General features: G+C 31.0%; 3 protein-coding genes across 5 annotated transcripts; 1 reads left to right on the top strand and 2 right to left on the bottom strand.

The window, feature by feature from the left end:
- Positions 1–731: 731 nt before the first annotated feature.
- On the bottom strand, positions 732–5343 carry LOC137829867 (cyclin-L1-1). Of its 2 annotated transcripts, none has more exons than XM_068636834.1 (9): positions 5147–5343; positions 3265–3431; positions 3109–3190; positions 2897–3037; positions 2497–2666; positions 1829–2099; positions 1237–1666; positions 1122–1166; positions 732–1043 (listed from the first exon to the last, which is right to left on the bottom strand). In XM_068636834.1, the coding sequence occupies exons 2-9, from the start codon at positions 3414–3416 to the stop codon at positions 982–984; spliced, it is 1353 nt and encodes a 450-aa protein (XP_068492935.1). In that variant the 5' UTR covers positions 3417–3431; positions 5147–5343; the 3' UTR covers positions 732–981. The 2 variants fall into 2 exon arrangements, with proteins under 2 accessions (XP_068492935.1, XP_068492936.1); XM_068636835.1 differs by having other exon boundaries at positions 1122–1157.
- Positions 5344–9886: 4543 nt separating this feature from the next.
- Positions 9887–12596, top strand: LOC137829866 (gibberellin receptor GID1C). Of its 2 annotated transcripts, XR_011084101.1 has the most exons (3): positions 9887–10336; positions 10920–11973; positions 12051–12596. XR_011084101.1 is itself a non-coding variant. In XM_068636833.1 (2 exons), exons 1-2 carry the CDS (start codon positions 10298–10300, stop codon positions 11913–11915), a joined length of 1035 nt encoding a protein of 344 aa, XP_068492934.1. In that variant the 5' UTR covers positions 9887–10297; the 3' UTR covers positions 11916–12596. The 2 variants fall into 2 exon arrangements, 1 of the variants encoding a protein (XP_068492934.1); XM_068636833.1 differs by having other exon boundaries at positions 10920–12596.
- Positions 12597–15851: 3255 nt separating this feature from the next.
- Positions 15852–18200, bottom strand: LOC137829865 (uncharacterized). Its single transcript, XM_068636832.1, has one exon. The coding sequence runs from the start codon at positions 18074–18076 to the stop codon at positions 15977–15979; it is 2100 nt and encodes a 699-aa protein (XP_068492933.1). The 5' UTR covers positions 18077–18200; the 3' UTR covers positions 15852–15976.
- Positions 18201–19191: the final 991 nt, after the last annotated feature.

Raw genomic sequence — 19191 nt, 5'->3', positions numbered from 1 at the left:
AAAACAATGAACTGGATTGAACAAACAGCATGTATGGTGACCTAGCAATTGATTGAACGAAAGTTGAAGAAAGGGATAATTTAGTTTTTAGACCAAACTAATATTACCCTTAATGCATCTAATGTAGTTGGATCTATGTAGTTAACTAGTTGAGCATATATGTTTTTATATATATGGTTAAATTAATCATTAGTCTGTCACAATTATGTTAGATTTAATTGTATTTTTTTATTTTTAAAGGACGTCGCATAGGTGATTTTGGTTCCTTTAATTGTAACTGTTCTGATAAAAAAATTATACTTTTCTTTTCAAATTATTAAAATTGAATCCAACTATTAATAGCGTGAATTATATTGAGAGGATCATGAATTCAAATGACATGCCATTTCACAAAATGGATTGTCACGTTACAGGAGACTACTGTCATTGAAAATGTCATTCTTATTAGATTAGAAGATTCTTTTGGCAAGATAATTTTTATTAGTTAACTATATCAGTAACTAGAGAGAATATTAATGGTTAACGATCATACTTTTTATTAGCTAACTATATCACAATATTGACTACAGCATATAAAAATAACATCATTAACTCTTCATTTAAAATAATTTATTTTAAATTTATCTGATGACAGAATATTTCTATAAATAGTTTAAAATATTATGAAAATAACTTATATCTGCTCTGTTTAGCTTATTCTAATAACATCTTCAAAACAACCTAAAGAATGCTTTCAACTCATAAAAATGATTTAATTCTATTCTCTCTTCGACTAAAAACAATTATACATAAGTGTTTACGTAAGTGCTTATCAAATAAGACCACAAATGAGCCCTAAATTGTTTCTACCACAAATGAGCCCTAAATTGTTTCTATCCGTAAACGCTCTTTACCTAAGTACTTAACAAACAGTGGTTACTGATTATAGGATCAAAGGGTGTGACCCAAGCGGGTAAATCTTGGAAGATGTTCTAAATAATGTCAATGATGTCTATGTCGATCTTTCTCCCTTGAAGAGTAAGAAGAACCATGGTAATCCCGATCTGTAAAATTGAAATATGTTAAGAAGATTCAATGCTAAATGGAAGAAAATGCAAAACCCCATTAACACAGAACTATACCGTGTGAAGAATGGCGTTTTGACTTCTCGGAATGTCCTGCATCCACTACAAAAACTTAATTTAAGTCGAACACAAAAGAAAAAAAAAAAGAAACACATGAAATCTGTAAGGACACCTGAATCCTTTGCTCTCTCCCTAGAACGGTGACCTCGATCCTTGAGCTTGTCCCTCTCAGCTTCCTCTCGTTCCCGTTCTTTGTCAGAATCCCTTCCTCGATCCCTATCTCTGGATTTTGTTCTGTCCCTGTCCCTATCTCTGTCTCTTTCCCTGTCCCTATCTCGGTCCCTGTCCCTGTCCCTGCGTGTCTCACCAACGACATCTGTTTTACGGTCAGACTTAGACTTCAGTATGTGTTCCTCTTTTGCCTCTCCGTCTGTACCCGTGCCTTTTGATTCATCATCAGACCTTTTAGAATCTTTCAGCTTATCAATGGCTACCTTCACCATAGCACCCTTGCCACCAATGGATTCAATGTTAGCTTCTCCTTGAGCACCCTTTGGCATAGAGGTGTCAGTATCAGCTAGTGGACTATATTGTGGAGCATCCTACAAATTGCCAGTGATTTATATATGTTATGATCACGACCGTATTATCAATGGTCAATAATACAGGTTTAGACATTTGTCTCAACAAACAACAGATGCTGATATAGAGATATTACACCACTACGGCAAATTACAGGTTAATGTGGATGAAGTGGGTATTACCTTTGGTGTTGATTGAGACTTTGATTCCAATGATTTGTTGGAGAATGTAAAGTCCCCATCCTTGCAGACTGGTATATATTGTGCCTTTGGAAGGCTATAAAGGTGAGCCAGAACCCTGCAGACTTCATCAATCCCAGACTTCTCCCCATCAAATGCCTTCCACCATGGTGGGTTCTCAGGAAGGGGTACTTGGAACCTGCGAGCAGCAGCATATACAACTCCACAAGCCACCACCTCACTCTTAAATCGAACACACAATGTAGTTCTCAAACTGCATGAAAAAAGTGTAGGCGAAGCAAAGCAGAAAACATGAGACAGCAAACATAATGTTGTGGTAAAAGATGGTGAATAAAAGTCATCACCAAAAATATTAGGACTAGTGAATAATAAAGAAACATTTTACTCCACTCCAAATTATGCTTCGATTTTGAATCGAATGCTTGTCATACAACATTTTAAGTATCAAGTGTTTACTAATAGCTATGAGATCAACAGTTCCAAAAGCCAAAATAAGGTATTATACCCTTCAAAAGACCTGATCATGTGACAACGGATGCACTCACTCTAATTCAGGAATCTTGTGGAAGATAAATAAATCATGGAGAATGTACGGACAAGCACAAAAACACACACGAAACAGAATAAAAATAATATATGCAATTATGTACCTATCATTAGCCAGATTCCAAGCTTCTTGCCTCAATTCTGGAGGTGTTTCAAGGGTAGCAAGGTAATTTGAGATAAACTTATGAGGATGTTCAACATGACAAATGAACCCCATTTCTTTCAAAATATGTCTTTCTGTTCTGCTCAATTCCATTTTCAAATCAACATATTTCTGTTCATGAAGAAAGAAAACGGAAAACATTCAAAATATGAAATAACTAGAATTGCTGAAATGAGATTCATAGCATGTGTTTGGATCATCTTGAAGTAAGTGTGTTTGATGCTCAAATTATCACAAAAAGTGGAATTCCACTGTTAAGCAAGTCCGAACTCTGAGAACTAGAGCAAATAGTATGTCTGCGTATTATAGGATAAGAAAAGTGAAAATTAGAAGCTTCTGACCTTGGAATACAAGTCTAAATGCTCCATGGGAAAGTTCTCCCTCCTGCACTCCATCCTGTGAAAAACAATAATTACTTGTCTGGCTTTTCTAGGGTTTTCCTCCAGTTTTGAAGCCAACCATACACAGCTTGCAGCCACTTTCTGCAAAGAGACGCTATGAGCATAGTAATTCATGAAGTACAGAAGACAATATATCACAGGATAATAATGACCTTGACATTGAACCGTGCAAACGACTTCTTGCAATAGAAACGTTGAAATAGAACCTGCCCAGTAGCCATGACTGCTTGAGGCCTGTCTAACAATTAAGGTAACAATTTGGAACAAGCATGGAAGTAAAATGAAAATGAACACAATCACAAGGATACAATCTGAGCAAAATGCCACTTTCTTGGACAAGATCACAGCCATAGATTCTAAGGGTGGTCTCAGTGGCTTCATCTATGCCATCTTTTCTAGAAGGTGAGTTTGCTACCTGCTCGTCGGTGAGGTAGAACGTGTCAATTGCTGTGTAGATCATCCTTCTTTCTCTATCCTGAGATAAAAATAGGCACAATTTTGTTCATGAAACTTCAAAACTCTGCTGCCAAAACTTGAAAGTGAATCAAGAGGCTAACATGATGGGAGCATTACAGTATTACAGTAATGGTTTTTAAATTAGAATAGCCACTAGTCGAGTGCCCAGTTCATCCTAGCCAATCTGAGATAGAACTAGTATTTAGTTTTAAACAAGTAACATGCAATAATGAGAACATTATGAACTACTCATAAAAAATGTCCATAACTAACATAATATTCTGAAATCGTACCACAGCATCATACTTCCTCTATATATCCAATATTCTGAACTAGCTTGGTTTGTGATGGATATGTAATTGAAATGTTAACTTTGGACTGCCAGTCCAGTTCTGTTTAACTAGAGGAGAAATCTCATTAATAATTTCATCCCATGGTAACTAAAAGCTCAGATCGGGATTGAAAAGAAAGTAAAAAATGCACTTGTATACAAAAAAAAAAATAGAGCAAAAGAAGACATATTACATAATCGAAAAGCCAAAATTATGTTACAGACGAATATCCCCAAGTCACAAATAAGACCAAAAAGCAGATCAGTCTTTTCTCTTGAGCAGCTGAGTATCCATATGTCAAACCCTTAATACCTTGTTGCAGGGAGATCAAGTGTAAAATTCGAATAAATGAAACGAAGCAAGATTTTTCAACAACACGTAATTTCAATTGAATAATTGTTAATTGCAAATTCACACAGCACACAGGTTCCAATAGCAAGGTTACACGGGAAGGACATTCATGATTGTTTTGATCCTATGCAGAGTAGCATATAATATTTACAGAATTCTACTCAGTCATACCCAACAACACCACGTCCTAATTGAGCACGCTATGTTAATATTACTAACAAACAAAAAGGGGGAAAAGAAGAACAAGAAGAAATTTTAGGTGGACTGTAAGAAGAAAGAAGATTGTGCAGATGGTGCGAATGAAAGAATACGTAATGAAAGTAGAAGTAAGTAGAAGTAAATTAGTTTGGACTCAAACAAGCCCAACGCAAAACAGACAGTACACCCAGAATTAAAAAAGAAGAAAACCATACTCCAACTTAAGCAAAGATCATTACAGTCAACTTAAGCAACAATATGCAATTAATTAACACAGTAGTTTCAGTACTATACTATAAAATGTAACATGCCTGCAACAAAGATAGCATTATCTGATAGAGCAACACATACAATCAGTTGCATAGAAAGAAACTCAACCACCAACATACTCGTATTAGAACAAGAACATCCATGTAATCCGAAAAAATATGAAAAAAATCATATTATCAACTACAGCATATCCAATGCTACTAATTAGAGCCATTATTGTTCTTCAGTCTTCAAAACATATTGTCAACGTGCGCCCAATACAGAACAATCAGCAACACAAACCAAAATCCACAGCAAATCCCGACCAAGGATCCATCAAAAACAAAACCAAACCTAGACCAAATCCAAACACGTCCCCACAATTCCGATTCCAAAAATTCGAATAACCACCAAATGCGGAATGCAAATCGCGAAATTCCACAATTGCAAAAACAAAACAAAAATAAAACCTAAAACCTAAACAAATGAAACCAAATAATAGAGTTTAATACGCAAAATTTTATAATTATGGTTGACATTAAAAGCGAAAAAACTTCGGAGAGAATTGAGAAACAGATGGAGAAGAAGGAGAGGAAAAAAGCACCTGAGGATCGAGCTGTAGGACGGGAAAAACGTTGGGAACTTAGAGACAGAACGAGAGAGATAGGCTTTTCGATATTGAAAAGTGAAATTGGGGGAATTAGGGTTTTGATTCAATGAAAAAGTGAAGAATCCGAAATTTTAGCGAAAAGAGAAATGAAAAATTGTCCATGTCCAAATAACGAAGCATAATATAGTAGTGAGGTTCAGTTGCTTTTTCCTTTCTTTTATTAAGATAAAATGTGTCTATCTTCTCTCTCTTAAATCTTAAATAATAATTATAATAAAATTTGATTTACTTTTAAATTTTTCATTTATTCTCTTAAGTCATTCTAAAACTTTTATATTATATATTATCAATTGCAAAGAAGTCATGGCATGTAAGATTAAATATTAGTCTAATTTAATTATTTCAGTCTAACACAAAATTTAACTTCAGTTTATTTTGAGATCAAATTTTACTTAATTTAAGTTTGTGAACACATGGTTAAGGTTGATAATTCGACGAAATTCAAAATTATAATTATCTTACATATTATTTATTATATAAGAATAAAAATTAATTATATAAATTTACTGTCTGATATATAATAATAATAATAATAATAATTTTATTATTATCGAAAACACGTCATTTTATTAGATTGTAAAATATATAATTATTATGTTTTATAAATAAATAATTAAAAATATATAATATTATAAAAATATTAAAAAAATTATATAGCCATTATTTTACGAAAAAATAAGTTATTTAGTTATTTTAAAACAAAGAAAAAAATTCAACTATTTATTTGATTAAATAAATTATATTTTATTTATTAAAAGGTAACATTTTCCAATTAAAAGATACTAAAAGAATTTATCCATAACAAAGGATTCATTTTTTTTATACACATCTTGTTTCCAATTTTATCTTTCATAATATTAGAATATAGTAAATTTAACAATTATTTATTTTAAAAACATCAATTTCAATAACAACAATTAATATTCTTTTTAAAAACAGAAAAAATGATATAATTTATAATTTAATCTATAACAATATATAAAGAGATTTTGTTTTACACATTTCATTTTTTTAATTTTATCCTTTATAATATTAAAATATAAAAAATTTAACAATTATTTATTTTTAATTTAAAAAAAATCCAATTTCTTACAATTTTATAGATAACAGCAATTAATATTCTTTAAAAAAACAGTAAAAAATAATATAATTTATAACTTAATTTAAATAATATTAATAATAAAAAATATAAATAAATACGTTTCTAACTAAATTTAAAATTAAAGATGATAATATGTTCATAATAGCAAAATTATATGCATTCAACTATAAATTCTTCATATGTCTGCATTTTTTAGTTTTGATTATTATAACTATGTTGAAATAATAATTATTTTTAAAGTTTTGAAAAAGATTAAAATTAAGTAGACTTGATATATTAAATTTTTTGTTTTATTTAAATAAAAATAATTAAAACTAACAATAACATTATATAATTAAACATATTTTTTCTTATTCTATTGTATAAGTGGTTGGAACCAAAATAAAGAGAAATAAATAAAGTTGTTGATGTTGTATACTCAAATGGTTGTTTTCCTGATGAGTTAAAATTTATGATCAGAGGACTAAATGGACCAACTATCAAATTTTCAGTCTGTTTGAATCATAAACTTGATGTTTTCTTTTGTACCTCCAAATTTTATTTCTCTACCTCCATATTTTTATGAAAAAATTAATTAATTAATTTTTTAAATTTAGAATTCGGAAAGTATTTCATGTAAATTATAAAATTTAAAATAGATTCTAACTCTACAATTTGAAATTTGAAATTATATTTTAAATTGTAAAATTTAAAAGTTCTTGAATTACACAACTAGAAAATGAAAAAAACAAAGTCAAGTCGAATTGTGGTTTTATAATTTAAAGAATTATGAAGATGCGTGAAGAAAATGCCCAGTCTAAACATAAATAAATTAGTAAAAGTTGAAAAATTAATTTTAGTTCACGCTGGATTAATTAAAAATGTTCTATTGAAAAAACAAAAAAATCTTAATATAGTATTAAGTAAAAAAAATAACTAATTTTTTTTCTATTTAGATCTAAACTTATATTATTAAAACTTAGATCTAAATATTATATATTAAATATTTGATTCCTTTTATGTGTATTTGAATGTCAACCTTGTAAAAATATGTATGATTTTCAACTCTTAAAATTAGTAAGTTATGATATTATATTTTAATATTATTTTATATATTACTATTATTGTATCAATATCTGTTTATTTATAATTTTATTTATATATTTCGAATTAATTCAATTATTAATTCCATTCTTAAAATATTGATTAAAATATTTTTTGTTTTTATTCAAACTATCATTTTATCAGTATGAGTTGAACTCTCATCTTGAATAAAAAAAATAAGAAGGATAATATATAAGCAGAAAAAATTTACAAATTTATCATTAAGAAAGTTTTTTGATAATTTATGCGTTTCTTATATATATATATATATATATATATATATATATAAACTTATGCGTTTCTTATAGAAACAATCTGATGAAGTTTTATAAATAAAACTAAATAATTAAGATTTTAATACTTGTTTTATTAAATACTTGTTTTATTTTAATTTATATATTCTTTCTAAAACTATTCATACTAAACATAAAAATCCGCATCTTATATTTTTTTTAAGAAATTATTAAACTTATATCATATTAAGAAAACTCAAATTTATTGTCAAAATATATTCCAAGATCTAATTCAACTTTTTTCTAATAATATATTTATTTTGAGATTTTAAATACTTTTTATAAATCACACAAATTCTTTACAATTATTTAATGAAAGAGAATTTAAAATAAATAAAAAATCATTATAGATTAGAAAACCTCATTTTATATCAGATATATCAATTATTTATCTATTATAAGATGTATAATAATAAATCATATATACAGCATCCGTGACAAATATACCTTTCAAATCAACCTTATTTCCTAAAAAAAAAAATGTAAGAAAAGAAAAAAGTAATGCCCAAAGGTTTCATGTCCAAAATAACAAACCATAAAAAATAACGAGTTTTATATAGGCAAATTATCTCTCTATTTTAATAGTTTTTCTCCACCTTATACTACTTATGGTTAATTATGAAAAAGTCAATTTAAAAATTTGTAAAATTTGAAATAATTATAAATAAAATATAATTTATTTATTTTAAATAATTTTAGTTGCATCGCCATTTTTATATCTTCCTTCTATTCATTATTTTCCTTGTTCTAACCTTTAAGAGAACAATTATCATTTTAGTGTGTGAAAGGATTCACTATTCATTATATTCAGTATTTTCTAATGTAAGATATTATTTTTTAATTTTATATTTTACTTTTTTTTTTAATTTTTTATAGGTTTTGTGACTTTTAAAAAACTGAAAAAAGAGTTAACAATTATAAAATCATCATTAAAAATATAATAAATATTTTTTTCGATCATCAGTATTCACCATAAATTATTATAAATAATCACCACCATTTTAAAATAAAAATAAAAAACACCACATTCTTTATCATACTAAAAAAATATTGTTAAATTTTTAAAAAATATGAAAATGAATTTGAAAGGTACGGAAGTGTCAGAAAATTTGCCTTTATATATATGGTTGTGATAGTGCAGTTCCAGTGATTGTATGAGTAAGATTATGTGATATTATATTATATTTCTTTCAGATACGAAAGGTGAATTGAGTTTGATGAATATATAGAAATCACTAATCTTACAATACTTTTATGACTGAGATTGTTTTTACTACAATGTATCCTAAAGGATGAAGAATCACATTTACTACTGTTATATTATGAGTTAATTATTCGCAATCGAACTATATATAAGTTAAAGAATATTGAAGTAAGACAGTATTTTTTTTCTTCTGTTAGGTTGGGTTTCACTTTCATAACTCTATCACAATCTATTTTCCTCGTTCCGTATCATTATTCTGAAACAAAAAATCTCAGTAAATAAAATATTTACTCGAATCTTGCAATTTAACTCACTCGTTTAGTTAACTACATGATTTTTTTTTTCTACATACTATTTTGGTACTTGGTTACTAACGTGTATCACCATTAATTGGAGGTAAACAATAGTTTCAATTTTACATTCTCAATGTATATAGATATTACTGCTAAATTATCCATAACTTTTGTTTGTGTTAGTTTAAATGTTGTTGAGTTTTAGTGTGTCATTTTCCTTTGAACATGGACCGAGGTGGTCATAGCATAAGTTAAGTTAGCTAATGTGTCATCATTTGAAGTTGGATTTGACCTGGTCATAACCTACCCAATGATTGAGTTAAAATTAAGTTTATAAATAATGTTAAGACAGTGTATATATAAGATATGGGTCTAAAGGAATTTCATGAATAGTTTGAAGTGTGGTGTGAGGGTAGGAAAATGGATTAATTTAATTAAAAAGACGAGAAAGAAGAAGAAAAAGGAATGAGTTGGTAAAGTAAAAAATTAGTGTGGGTGGAATCTTGATTAGTGGTAGAACAGTGGAGCAGTGCAGTGCAGCAATTGGTAGTTGACACTTGACAGAATTATTATGATGCCAAAATTGTGGAAGTGGAATTCCGAACGGCAAACAAACGAGGATGTCTGTCTTCACGTGCCACGTCACGTTCCAGGAACTGATTCACTCTCTTTTTTGTCTCTCACCTTCTTTCCATTTTTATCACACATTTCAATTTCACGACCCAAAAGAAAAACCAGTAATTGGAGAAAGCGATTCGCCACTGGGCCCCACCCAATAGTTCTATTTGGGCCTTTCCTCCCTCCCATTGGCCCTTCCCCCTGTATCCCTGTGTCACTTTAGCATTTTCTACAGTGCGCACCGTTCCTTATCCTTCACCATCCTATTCCCATTCCCATTCCTATTCCTCTTTCTCTGCCACTCACCAACTTAACTCAACTCATCGCCCGCAATCCCACGCTTATCATAAATTAACAAACAAACAACCCTTTTCCTTCGATCTCACATAACGCGATTCTCCTGCTTTATGGATTTCCGTCGTCCACACCTTTTCTGATTCTCGCCTTCCCAAGCGCCTCGCGGATCTGTAATCGGAATACTGGATCGTTTCAATGGCTGGGACTAACGAACTCAACCCCAACGATTCTAAGGTACGCGCTTCTCTCTAACTTGTATTTTTGGATTTCAATATTTTTCTCATACAACAACTTCCAATTCTTTAATTAACCGTACCATGTTTGCTCATGCCAATCTTTCTTCTTTCGCCTCTGATTAATTCTCTATTTTTTTTCTTCTTTTGTTCTGTTTTTGTTATTCTCTATACTGTGTACTATGTATGCCTTTTATTTTTTGTATTCCTTTAGGTGTACAGTTTTAATAAAATGATAATCACTGTCGTGTCTGTGATTCTTCGTCATCGTTTTGGGTTTTTGAGTTTGAACATGTTTTGGTTTCGTGGAAGAGTAGGTTGTGCTTTGTTCTGTTTGTGTAATAGTTTCCGGTTTTGGTTGGATCAGTTCTTTGTTCCACCTAACGCGGTTTCACTGTTTAGGGTTTGTCATTCAATGTGCTGATTTGGGAAGTTAGATTCATCAGTTTCCCCAAAATTATTATTGGGTTTATTGAGTTTATTGCCCGTACCTAATTATCCTCAGTTTGATATTTTTTTTTTTTCTCTCTTCTTATTATCCTTTTTTTTATTATTATTTTAAAATGAATATGAAACTGGTGTAGATGGTGGTTCCGTTGAATATGTGGGTTCTGATCTCAAATTTCAAGTTGGCGTACAACCTTCTTCGTCGTCCGGATGGTACTTTCAACCGGGACTTAGCAGAGTTTCTTGATCGGAAAGTTCCGGCAAATGCGAACCCCGTGGAGGGAGTGTTCTCTTTTGATGTCATTGTTGACCGTGAAACGAATCTCCTGACGCGAATCTACCGTCCTGCTGAGGGAGAAGAGCGTCCTGTGAACATTCTTGAGCTTGAGAAACCTGTGAGCTCTGAGGTTGTTCCTGTGATCATATTCTTCCATGGTGGAAGTTTTGCTCATTCTTCAGCCAATAGTGCCATATATGATACGCTTTGTCGTCGCCTGGTGGGTATCTGTAAGGCCGTTGTGGTGTCTGTGAACTACAGGCGTGCACCTGAGAATAGGTATCCTTGTGCATACGATGATGGGTGGACAGCTCTTAAGTGGGTTAGCTCTAGATCTTGGCTTCAGAGTAGGAAGGATAAGAAAGTTCATATCTACATGGCTGGGGATAGCTCGGGTGGGAACATTGTGCACCATGTTGCCCTCAAAGCTGTGGAGTCCGGAATTGAAGTGTTTGGGAATATACTGCTCAACCCATTGTTTGGCGGGCAGGAAAGAACCGAGTCTGAGAAGCGTTTAGATGGGAGGTATTTTGTAAGAGTGAAGGATCGAGACTGGTATTGGAGGGCTTTTCTTCCTGAAGGGGAAGATAGAGACCATCCTGCATGTAACCCGTTTGGGCCAAAGGGCGAAAGCCTTGAAGGGACTATATTTCCCAAGAGCCTTGTAGTGGTTGCTGGTTTAGACCTTGTTCAGGACTGGCAGCTGGGTTATGCCAGAGGGCTTGAGAAGGCTGGCCAAGAAGTGAAATTGCTATTCCTGGAGCAAGCAACCATTGGGTTTTACTTGCTGCCAAATAATGAGCACTTCTCTCCTGTTATGGACGAGATAAAATATTTTGTCAGCCCTGACTGTTGATAGGCTTAACTTTTGCTATAATACACTAGTGGACGTTAGAAGATTGTGTAGAAAATAGGTATGCTACTAAACTACTTTTTTTTTTTTTTTTTACCTTTTGGGTTCTTTACTGTAGGACTTTGCTCCCGTGATTAGGTACTTGTATGCTACTAAATGTGTCGTGAGATGGGTGTAATCAGCATATAGCTGTGATGTTTTTCCGAAGCACATAATCAGGAAATTGGGTGCTGCGGATAGGTGAAAGGCTTTTAGGACAAGGGGAGCTCTGGCCATGTTTATGGGAACCACTAAAGTTGTGATTACCCACTCTGACTTCCAGCCAAAAAGGAGGGGAAGGCGTGTTATTCTATTTCTGGGCGTTACCTTGATGCCAATCGGTGGGGCTTGTCGTTGTCTGGCAAGTGTTATATATAACTAATTTTGGAACTCGGATAGGAAAATATGAATGATATGTTGGTGCTGTTAGGTTATTTTCATCTATGCTATCTTCATATGAGTGTTTGTTTTAAGACTGTTCACTTTTTCTCTATATAGCTAATTTTACATTTCTATGTCTTTGGGTTGTCCTTGTTTGACCATGGACACTCCTTGCAAATGTAAATGGATGTCTTTTCGACGCAATGTTAGGGCTTGTATTATGTTTGCTTCTGTATATATAGACATTTTTCAGTTTTTTTCTTATGCATTATGAGTCAAAAATTCTGCTTCCATGTGCTTTTGTCTCTGAATTTTCCTTTATTAACCATCATAGACTAATGTCCGTTTCATATGGTTTCTGCAACTAATTTTCCTTTGACCAGGCAGAATAAATGGTGTCGTGGCATGTTAGGCCCAGATTAATGTTGAAAATAATTATCTTCTGAAGGAAATAATGAAATTAAAGAATTATTTTTTAAAATAAACTGAATTTCCATGAGGAGTAATTTTGAAGCATTGAAGACAGAAGATATTATAATTGTCTCTTTTGGAAAGTTAAAGGCCCACAAAAACGTGTTACCACTCAAGCTTAGGTTCTCTTTTATTTTAGAGTACCCCACAGGCCCAGGTTTTCCTTTCGTGGCTTTATTATGTACAGAGCAGGCAGCGTTAGAATATCGCCCAAGAGGCACTCGTGCAGGCAGGGATTCAAAGTCCCAATAATTCTAATTTTCTATTTCTTTCGTCTTTCAAAATATCTTCTTTTAATATCTATATAGAGACAAAAAAATTAAAATATAGACTAACTGAAGTAAATAATAAGATAATGTTTTCTAAAGTGACTGAATAATAAGATCATGTTTTCTAAAGTGACTGAGTGCGAATTTTTGTTATTGCATGAACAGGATCTGTAACAAAATCTTGAATCCAAACAATAAATCTAAGTGGGAAATTTTTTTATAAAGGAGGAGAATTTGTATACATATAAGATAAAATTTGGATACAGATATTCTATTTTATACATTAATGCTATTTGATATATTAAATTTAGTATTATATAAGTCATCGCATATAAATAATTTGATTATTTTGAATAATTTAAAATCAGTATATAGTATTATAATATATATTATTCAAATAACACTGTATAACATATAACGATGTATAAGGAGATACCGTTTTTTTTTGGGTAATTTTGTTAAAGATATATTTTTATCCTTAATTATTTTATGACTGTAGAAGTCTAGTAGTAAAATAAATAATTGTAGTCTCTTTAATTTAAAATTTAATAATTAGATTTTTAATAGTAGTTTTTTTATGTTTAAGAGAAAATACAAAGTAACAAGCGTTACTTTGTCTATTTTATATTTCTCTTATATTTCTCCATCTTGTCTTTTTTTTCTCTTTTCATGGTGTTTTTCACCGACTCAATATAACATTATTTACACTTTTAAGAAAATAAAAGTGTAAATAGTATTATATAATTGAGTCGTTTTTCTCCTATTTTAACTCAACAAAGTTTAAAGACTTACGGGAATTTTGACGTGTACACTTCATATCTTTTACTTGAAAGTATATTCAAAAAGACACAATTGAGTTTTTGTTTTCCACACCAGCTTCTGTAAATTACATTTGTAATTTGCATACTTCTATTTAGAAATTATTGGTAGATGATTGACGAGTGATTTTAGAACACGACAAACTAATATATAAAATTAATAATTATCAATATTATTTGCTCTGTTAATTTACTTTTTAATTTTGTTTTCGAAAATATTGTTTTAAATTATTTTATTTATTAAAACTTTTAAATGAAAATTCATAACTTTTCCACCTCAATCTAAAATAAATAAATAAATAGAATTAATATATTATAATATATCAAATTTAACGTAATAGGAATATGTACACATGTCAGCATGTGTTTATGATAATAAAAAATAATTTGTTTACAAATTTAAATTCAACTAAGTAGTATTTTATTAATATTTCAAGTCTATGTACTATATTAGCAAGTTTATAGAAATAGTTATCTGATAATTTTTTTTATGTTTGATTTTAATTGAATTAAATTTTGGTATTTGTTATATGTACCAAGTATAAGATACCGTTTTTAAAAGCACAGCTTAATATAGATTAAATTAAAAATTATTTTAAATTTCAAATTCTTAGTTCAAATAGAGTAACTAATTTTTTTATATGCAAAAATATTTTTTTAAAATTAAAATTTTAATGAAAAATTTATGAAATAAAATATTTAATTATTATTATAATATATTTAATAATTTAAAATATAAATATTAATACATTAATATGTAGACTTTAAAGTGTAATCCAATTTTAGAAAATGGTATTGTAAAATTAAATTTACATCTACTTAAATATTATAAAATAATATTTTATCTCTAATCAATATTAGATCTTTAACAATGATAAAAAGAAAATAAAGAAATGAAGAAAGAAAGAAAAAAAGATGAAAAATAGAAATAGAAATGGACATTGCCAAGTAGATAGAGAATAAAGATAAAAAAAACAGAAAGATAGAAAGGTGAGAAAAAAAAAAGATAACATGAAAATTTTAAGCAATTGTATTTTTGTAAATTTTTTCAATTTTAATTTCATTATGAAGTATTCTAAATTTAAACAAAACATTTCATTATGAAGTATTTTAAATTTAAAAAAAAATTATCCTCTAAAAGTTTATTATTAAAAAATAAAAATAAGCAAAAATCATAATTTTTAATACACTTAATTAATAATTACTCGTTTAAATTTTATAATTATAATTATTTTCCTTTCGTCATTCTATATCAATTTTCTTTTAAATTATAATATTGGTACCAATTATCGTGTTAAAATTTAAACCATGAATAACTTTTAAAAAATAACAATGGTTACTATTTGTACAATCAATCTTGTTCTTTATACGTGAATTTAACGCAAAGATATTATGCCTAGAATTAAAAGAAGAGAACAAAAATTATATGCATAAAAATTTGTCCATAAAGTAACCAAACTATTGCGAAAATTTAAAAATATAAAAACTTGAAGAAATAAAATTATGTAAATGGCAGATAAAACAAGTAATTAAATCGTTATTTTTTTGGAATATCTATAAAGTATAAAAAGAAAGATATTAAAATTGGACCTTGTGTTAGTTTGAGTTTATGAACACACATTTTTTGAAAAGTGAGAATAAGAACCCGTTCTAATGATCTTGCGCACCCGCTCTATTTTAAGATCATGATAATCAAATTTATATTTTTGTAAACAAATTTTGAATGATAATTGTTTTGATACAAATGAAGTAAGTACACAATATTTCCACATTATCCAACTGAATATCCATTTATTCCTAATACAAGTTATTTTAATTTTAAAGATTTTAAAATCTTTTTATTAGTTTTAGATTTAATCCTTCATTTTAAACTTTACTTTTTTTTTGTTTTTAATTGTTATTTTCGCAAAACAGAAACACTATGGTATAAGTTAGAGAGAATTGAGTACCAAAGGAAATGATTTAACAAGTCCACAAATAAAAATTCTGCTAAAGCATTTCATATTATAAAAACGTACATCTTGATCACGTTACAAAAGTAAGATATTGAAAACTAGTTATTCATCTAAGAAAAAAGGATCAAGATTCAGCGTCCTCTAGCAACATAAGCAGCTAAGGCAGCAGCAAAAATTGTAGTTGCAGAGGATATCACAGTCCACATGTTCTTACTTTTGTGTGCTCCCGCCACAGACTTGTTCAATGAAACCACTTTCTGCTTCATTTCATCCAACATCTCCTCTTTGCTTTCAAATGCCTTCTTTATTCTTTCCACTTCTCCAACAGCTATTTCTTCCATTTCTTCAACATTATTCTCACACCACACCACTTCCTCTTCTCTAACCTTCTGTTGAGACACCAGTGTAGCAGTATTCTTCAACAGTGTCAGGGCCTTGTTCCAATTATTGCACCAAACTTCAATCTTAGCACTCAAATCCTCAACCTCCTTTCTTGCCTCCACAAGCTTACTCTGCAATTCATCATTTTCCTTTCTCAAATCACTCACATTGCCCTCCAGCTTCTTTTCATTCTCAACCATCTTATCTCTATCACTTCTCACTTGTCCCAAATCAGCATCTCTTTTCTTACCCATTTCCTTCAATTCTGCAATAAGCAACTCTAACTTCTCCACTTTATTCTTCTCCTCATCAAACACTTTCTTCATGTTTTCCTTCTCGACCCTCCCTTCTTCCACAGCACTCTTATAACTCTTAACTTGTGAAAGCAACTGCTTATTTTCCTCTTCAAACTCCATGCAAGACTTTTTCAATTCATTGATTTTTCCTCTCAAGTCCACAATTTCACTTTCAAGATCAGCCTTCACCTTCTCTATTTCACCTTTAACTCTAACAGCTTCATCAATCTCGTGCTGCTTATCCTCCAACTCCTTCAAAGCCACATTCAAACTCTTACGAACACCGTCATTATCCTCAGTTAATCTCTCAACAATCTTTTCAGTGTCCTTCTTCTGCTCGAGCAAGGAACTGATCTCCCTCGCCATCTCCTCCACCCTCTGCGTCGCAAGACCAAGTTTAGCGTCCACATTGACAAACTCGACACGCATGCACTCCTCTTGAATCGTCCAAGACTCGTTGACTCGTGTCAGCTCCTCTTCAAGAGCACCAATTTTCTGCTCATGATTTTTGCATAGCTTTGCAAACTCACCCTTCTCCCTTGTCACCGCTTCAATATCCTTCTTCAACGATTCAATGGACGCAAGTGATAATCGAGAACTCTTCAGCGCTGAATCTAGCTCCGCTTTCAACTCCGCAGAACTCCTCAGCGCTGAATCTCGCTCCGTTTTCAACTGCGCAGAACTCTTCAGTGCTGAATCTCGCTCTGTTTTCAATTCCGCAGAACTCTTCAGCGCTGTATCTCGTTCCGTTTTCAACTGCGCAGAACTCTTCAGTGCTGAATCTCGCTCTGTTTTCAATTCCGCAGAATTCTTCAGCGCTGTATCTCGCTCCGTTTTCAACTGCGCAGAACTCTTCAGTGCTGAATCTCGCTCTGTTTTCAATTCCGCAGAACTCTTCAGCGCTGTATCTCGCTCCGTTTTCAACTGCGCAGAACTCTTCAGTGCCGAATCTCGCTCTGTTTTCAATTCCGCAGAACTCTTCAGCGCTGTATCTCGCGCCGTTTTCAAATCCGCAATGTCTCTCTCTTTCTGCAACAACAGCCTTTCACCATCCAACCTAATCTTCTCCGCTTCTCCTCGAAGCTTCCCCTCTCTGTCTACACTCTCCTTCAACCGTTTCGTCTCGTAAACGAGTCCGTCTCTCTCTTTCGCGAGAGCACCGGTCTCGTTCCGGAGACGCGCAGCGAGGCCTTTGAGTTCACGATTGAGACCTTCAACCTCGCCTTCCTTCTCTCCAAGGAGTGTGTCGAAGCAGATGTTCATCTCCTTGACCTGGCTGTCGACGAAAGCCGAAGTGACAGCGTTTTCAATGTGGAAGGCAGCGAGGTTGTCGTGATAGGTAACGGCGGAGCGGTGGAGCTCGGACTGGAGAGAGTCAATCTGGTGACGGCACTGAGCGGTCTCCTTGAGAAGGACGCCATTGAGGTTTTTGAGGTTCTGAATCTTCTGCAGAGAGGAATCATCAGTTACGGTAGCCATTGGCATGGTTTGTGTTTCGATTTGGGATTGTTTGGCTTCTTGAGAATGAGATGAAGACATTTTCTTTTTGGCCATATTGAAATGAAGAAAAGGGGTTATCTAGGGTTTTGTTTTGTTATCTTGTTACGGCAGAGTATGTGGAAGGGAAGGTGTGGTGCTAGAAGGATATATATATATATATAGTGTGGTTTCAAACAATACCACAGAACTGAGGTTGAAGGATAGATAGATTATGTCTGTTGCCTTTCCGAATTCAAATTTTGGGCCCAACCCTTCTCTCTATTTTTTCAAACTCCCAACGCTTCTAACCATTCGCTTCCCCACACTTTTTTTTTTCTTTCAAAAAATCTATATACAAAAAATTAAAATTAAAACTTTTTTTTTACTTTTATTATAATTTTTATTAGTCATCCTACAATATTAAAAATATTTATTATTTCAAAATATAAAATATATTTAATGTGAGAAGTTAGAGATGGTAAACGTGATGGATTTATTTTTATTAATCATTCAATCCCAACACCCTTCCACTGTTCCTTTTAACCATCAACTTTATTATGATTTTGATGTGAAAATGGAAAAAGATAAATAAAAAATTTATTGTATTTATTAATTTATATAAAAGATCCTTAATTATCATATGGAAAGGTCTTGGCTCATGCCATTTTTTTAGAAATAATTATTAATCTTTCCGTGCTTTGGTAAAATATTTATATTTTTATATTACAATATATGTAAACTTATCAAAATTAAGTGAATAGTAGGTATATAAATAATAAAAGAGTAATTAATATTATCATAAAAGTCCAACCGTTAGAAAGAGTAGTCTTAAAGCTTTTAAAATTGATTTAAAATCTCACTTATTCTATTAAATGTTGTTGAATAGAGAATTAAAAACAATTCTTTAATTCAGTTTATTGTAAAGAAATAAATTAAGTCTAAAACTGATATTTCACATTAAACTAAATATTTAATTTAAATAACAATAATAAAACAATTCATTCATCTACTTGTTTATTACATTAAATAAATAGAAAGTCATAGTAATATAAAAGTTAAAAGTGTTGAATTTTGTTATATATATATATTTACATAATCTTATTTTGGTCAATTTTTTTATGAAAAAAGAAAGACAAATTTTTTTTTCTGTTTTGTGGATTTGTTTTTGCAATATGCAATTCTAACTTTTT

The sequence above is a fragment of the Phaseolus vulgaris genome, chromosome 7 (assembly GCF_000499845.2).
Source record: "Phaseolus vulgaris cultivar G19833 chromosome 7, P. vulgaris v2.0, whole genome shotgun sequence".
NCBI lineage: Eukaryota > Viridiplantae > Streptophyta > Magnoliopsida > Fabales > Fabaceae > Phaseolus > Phaseolus vulgaris.
The sequence above is the reverse complement of the archived record's forward strand: the minus strand, read 5'-3'. Positions and strand labels throughout refer to the sequence as shown.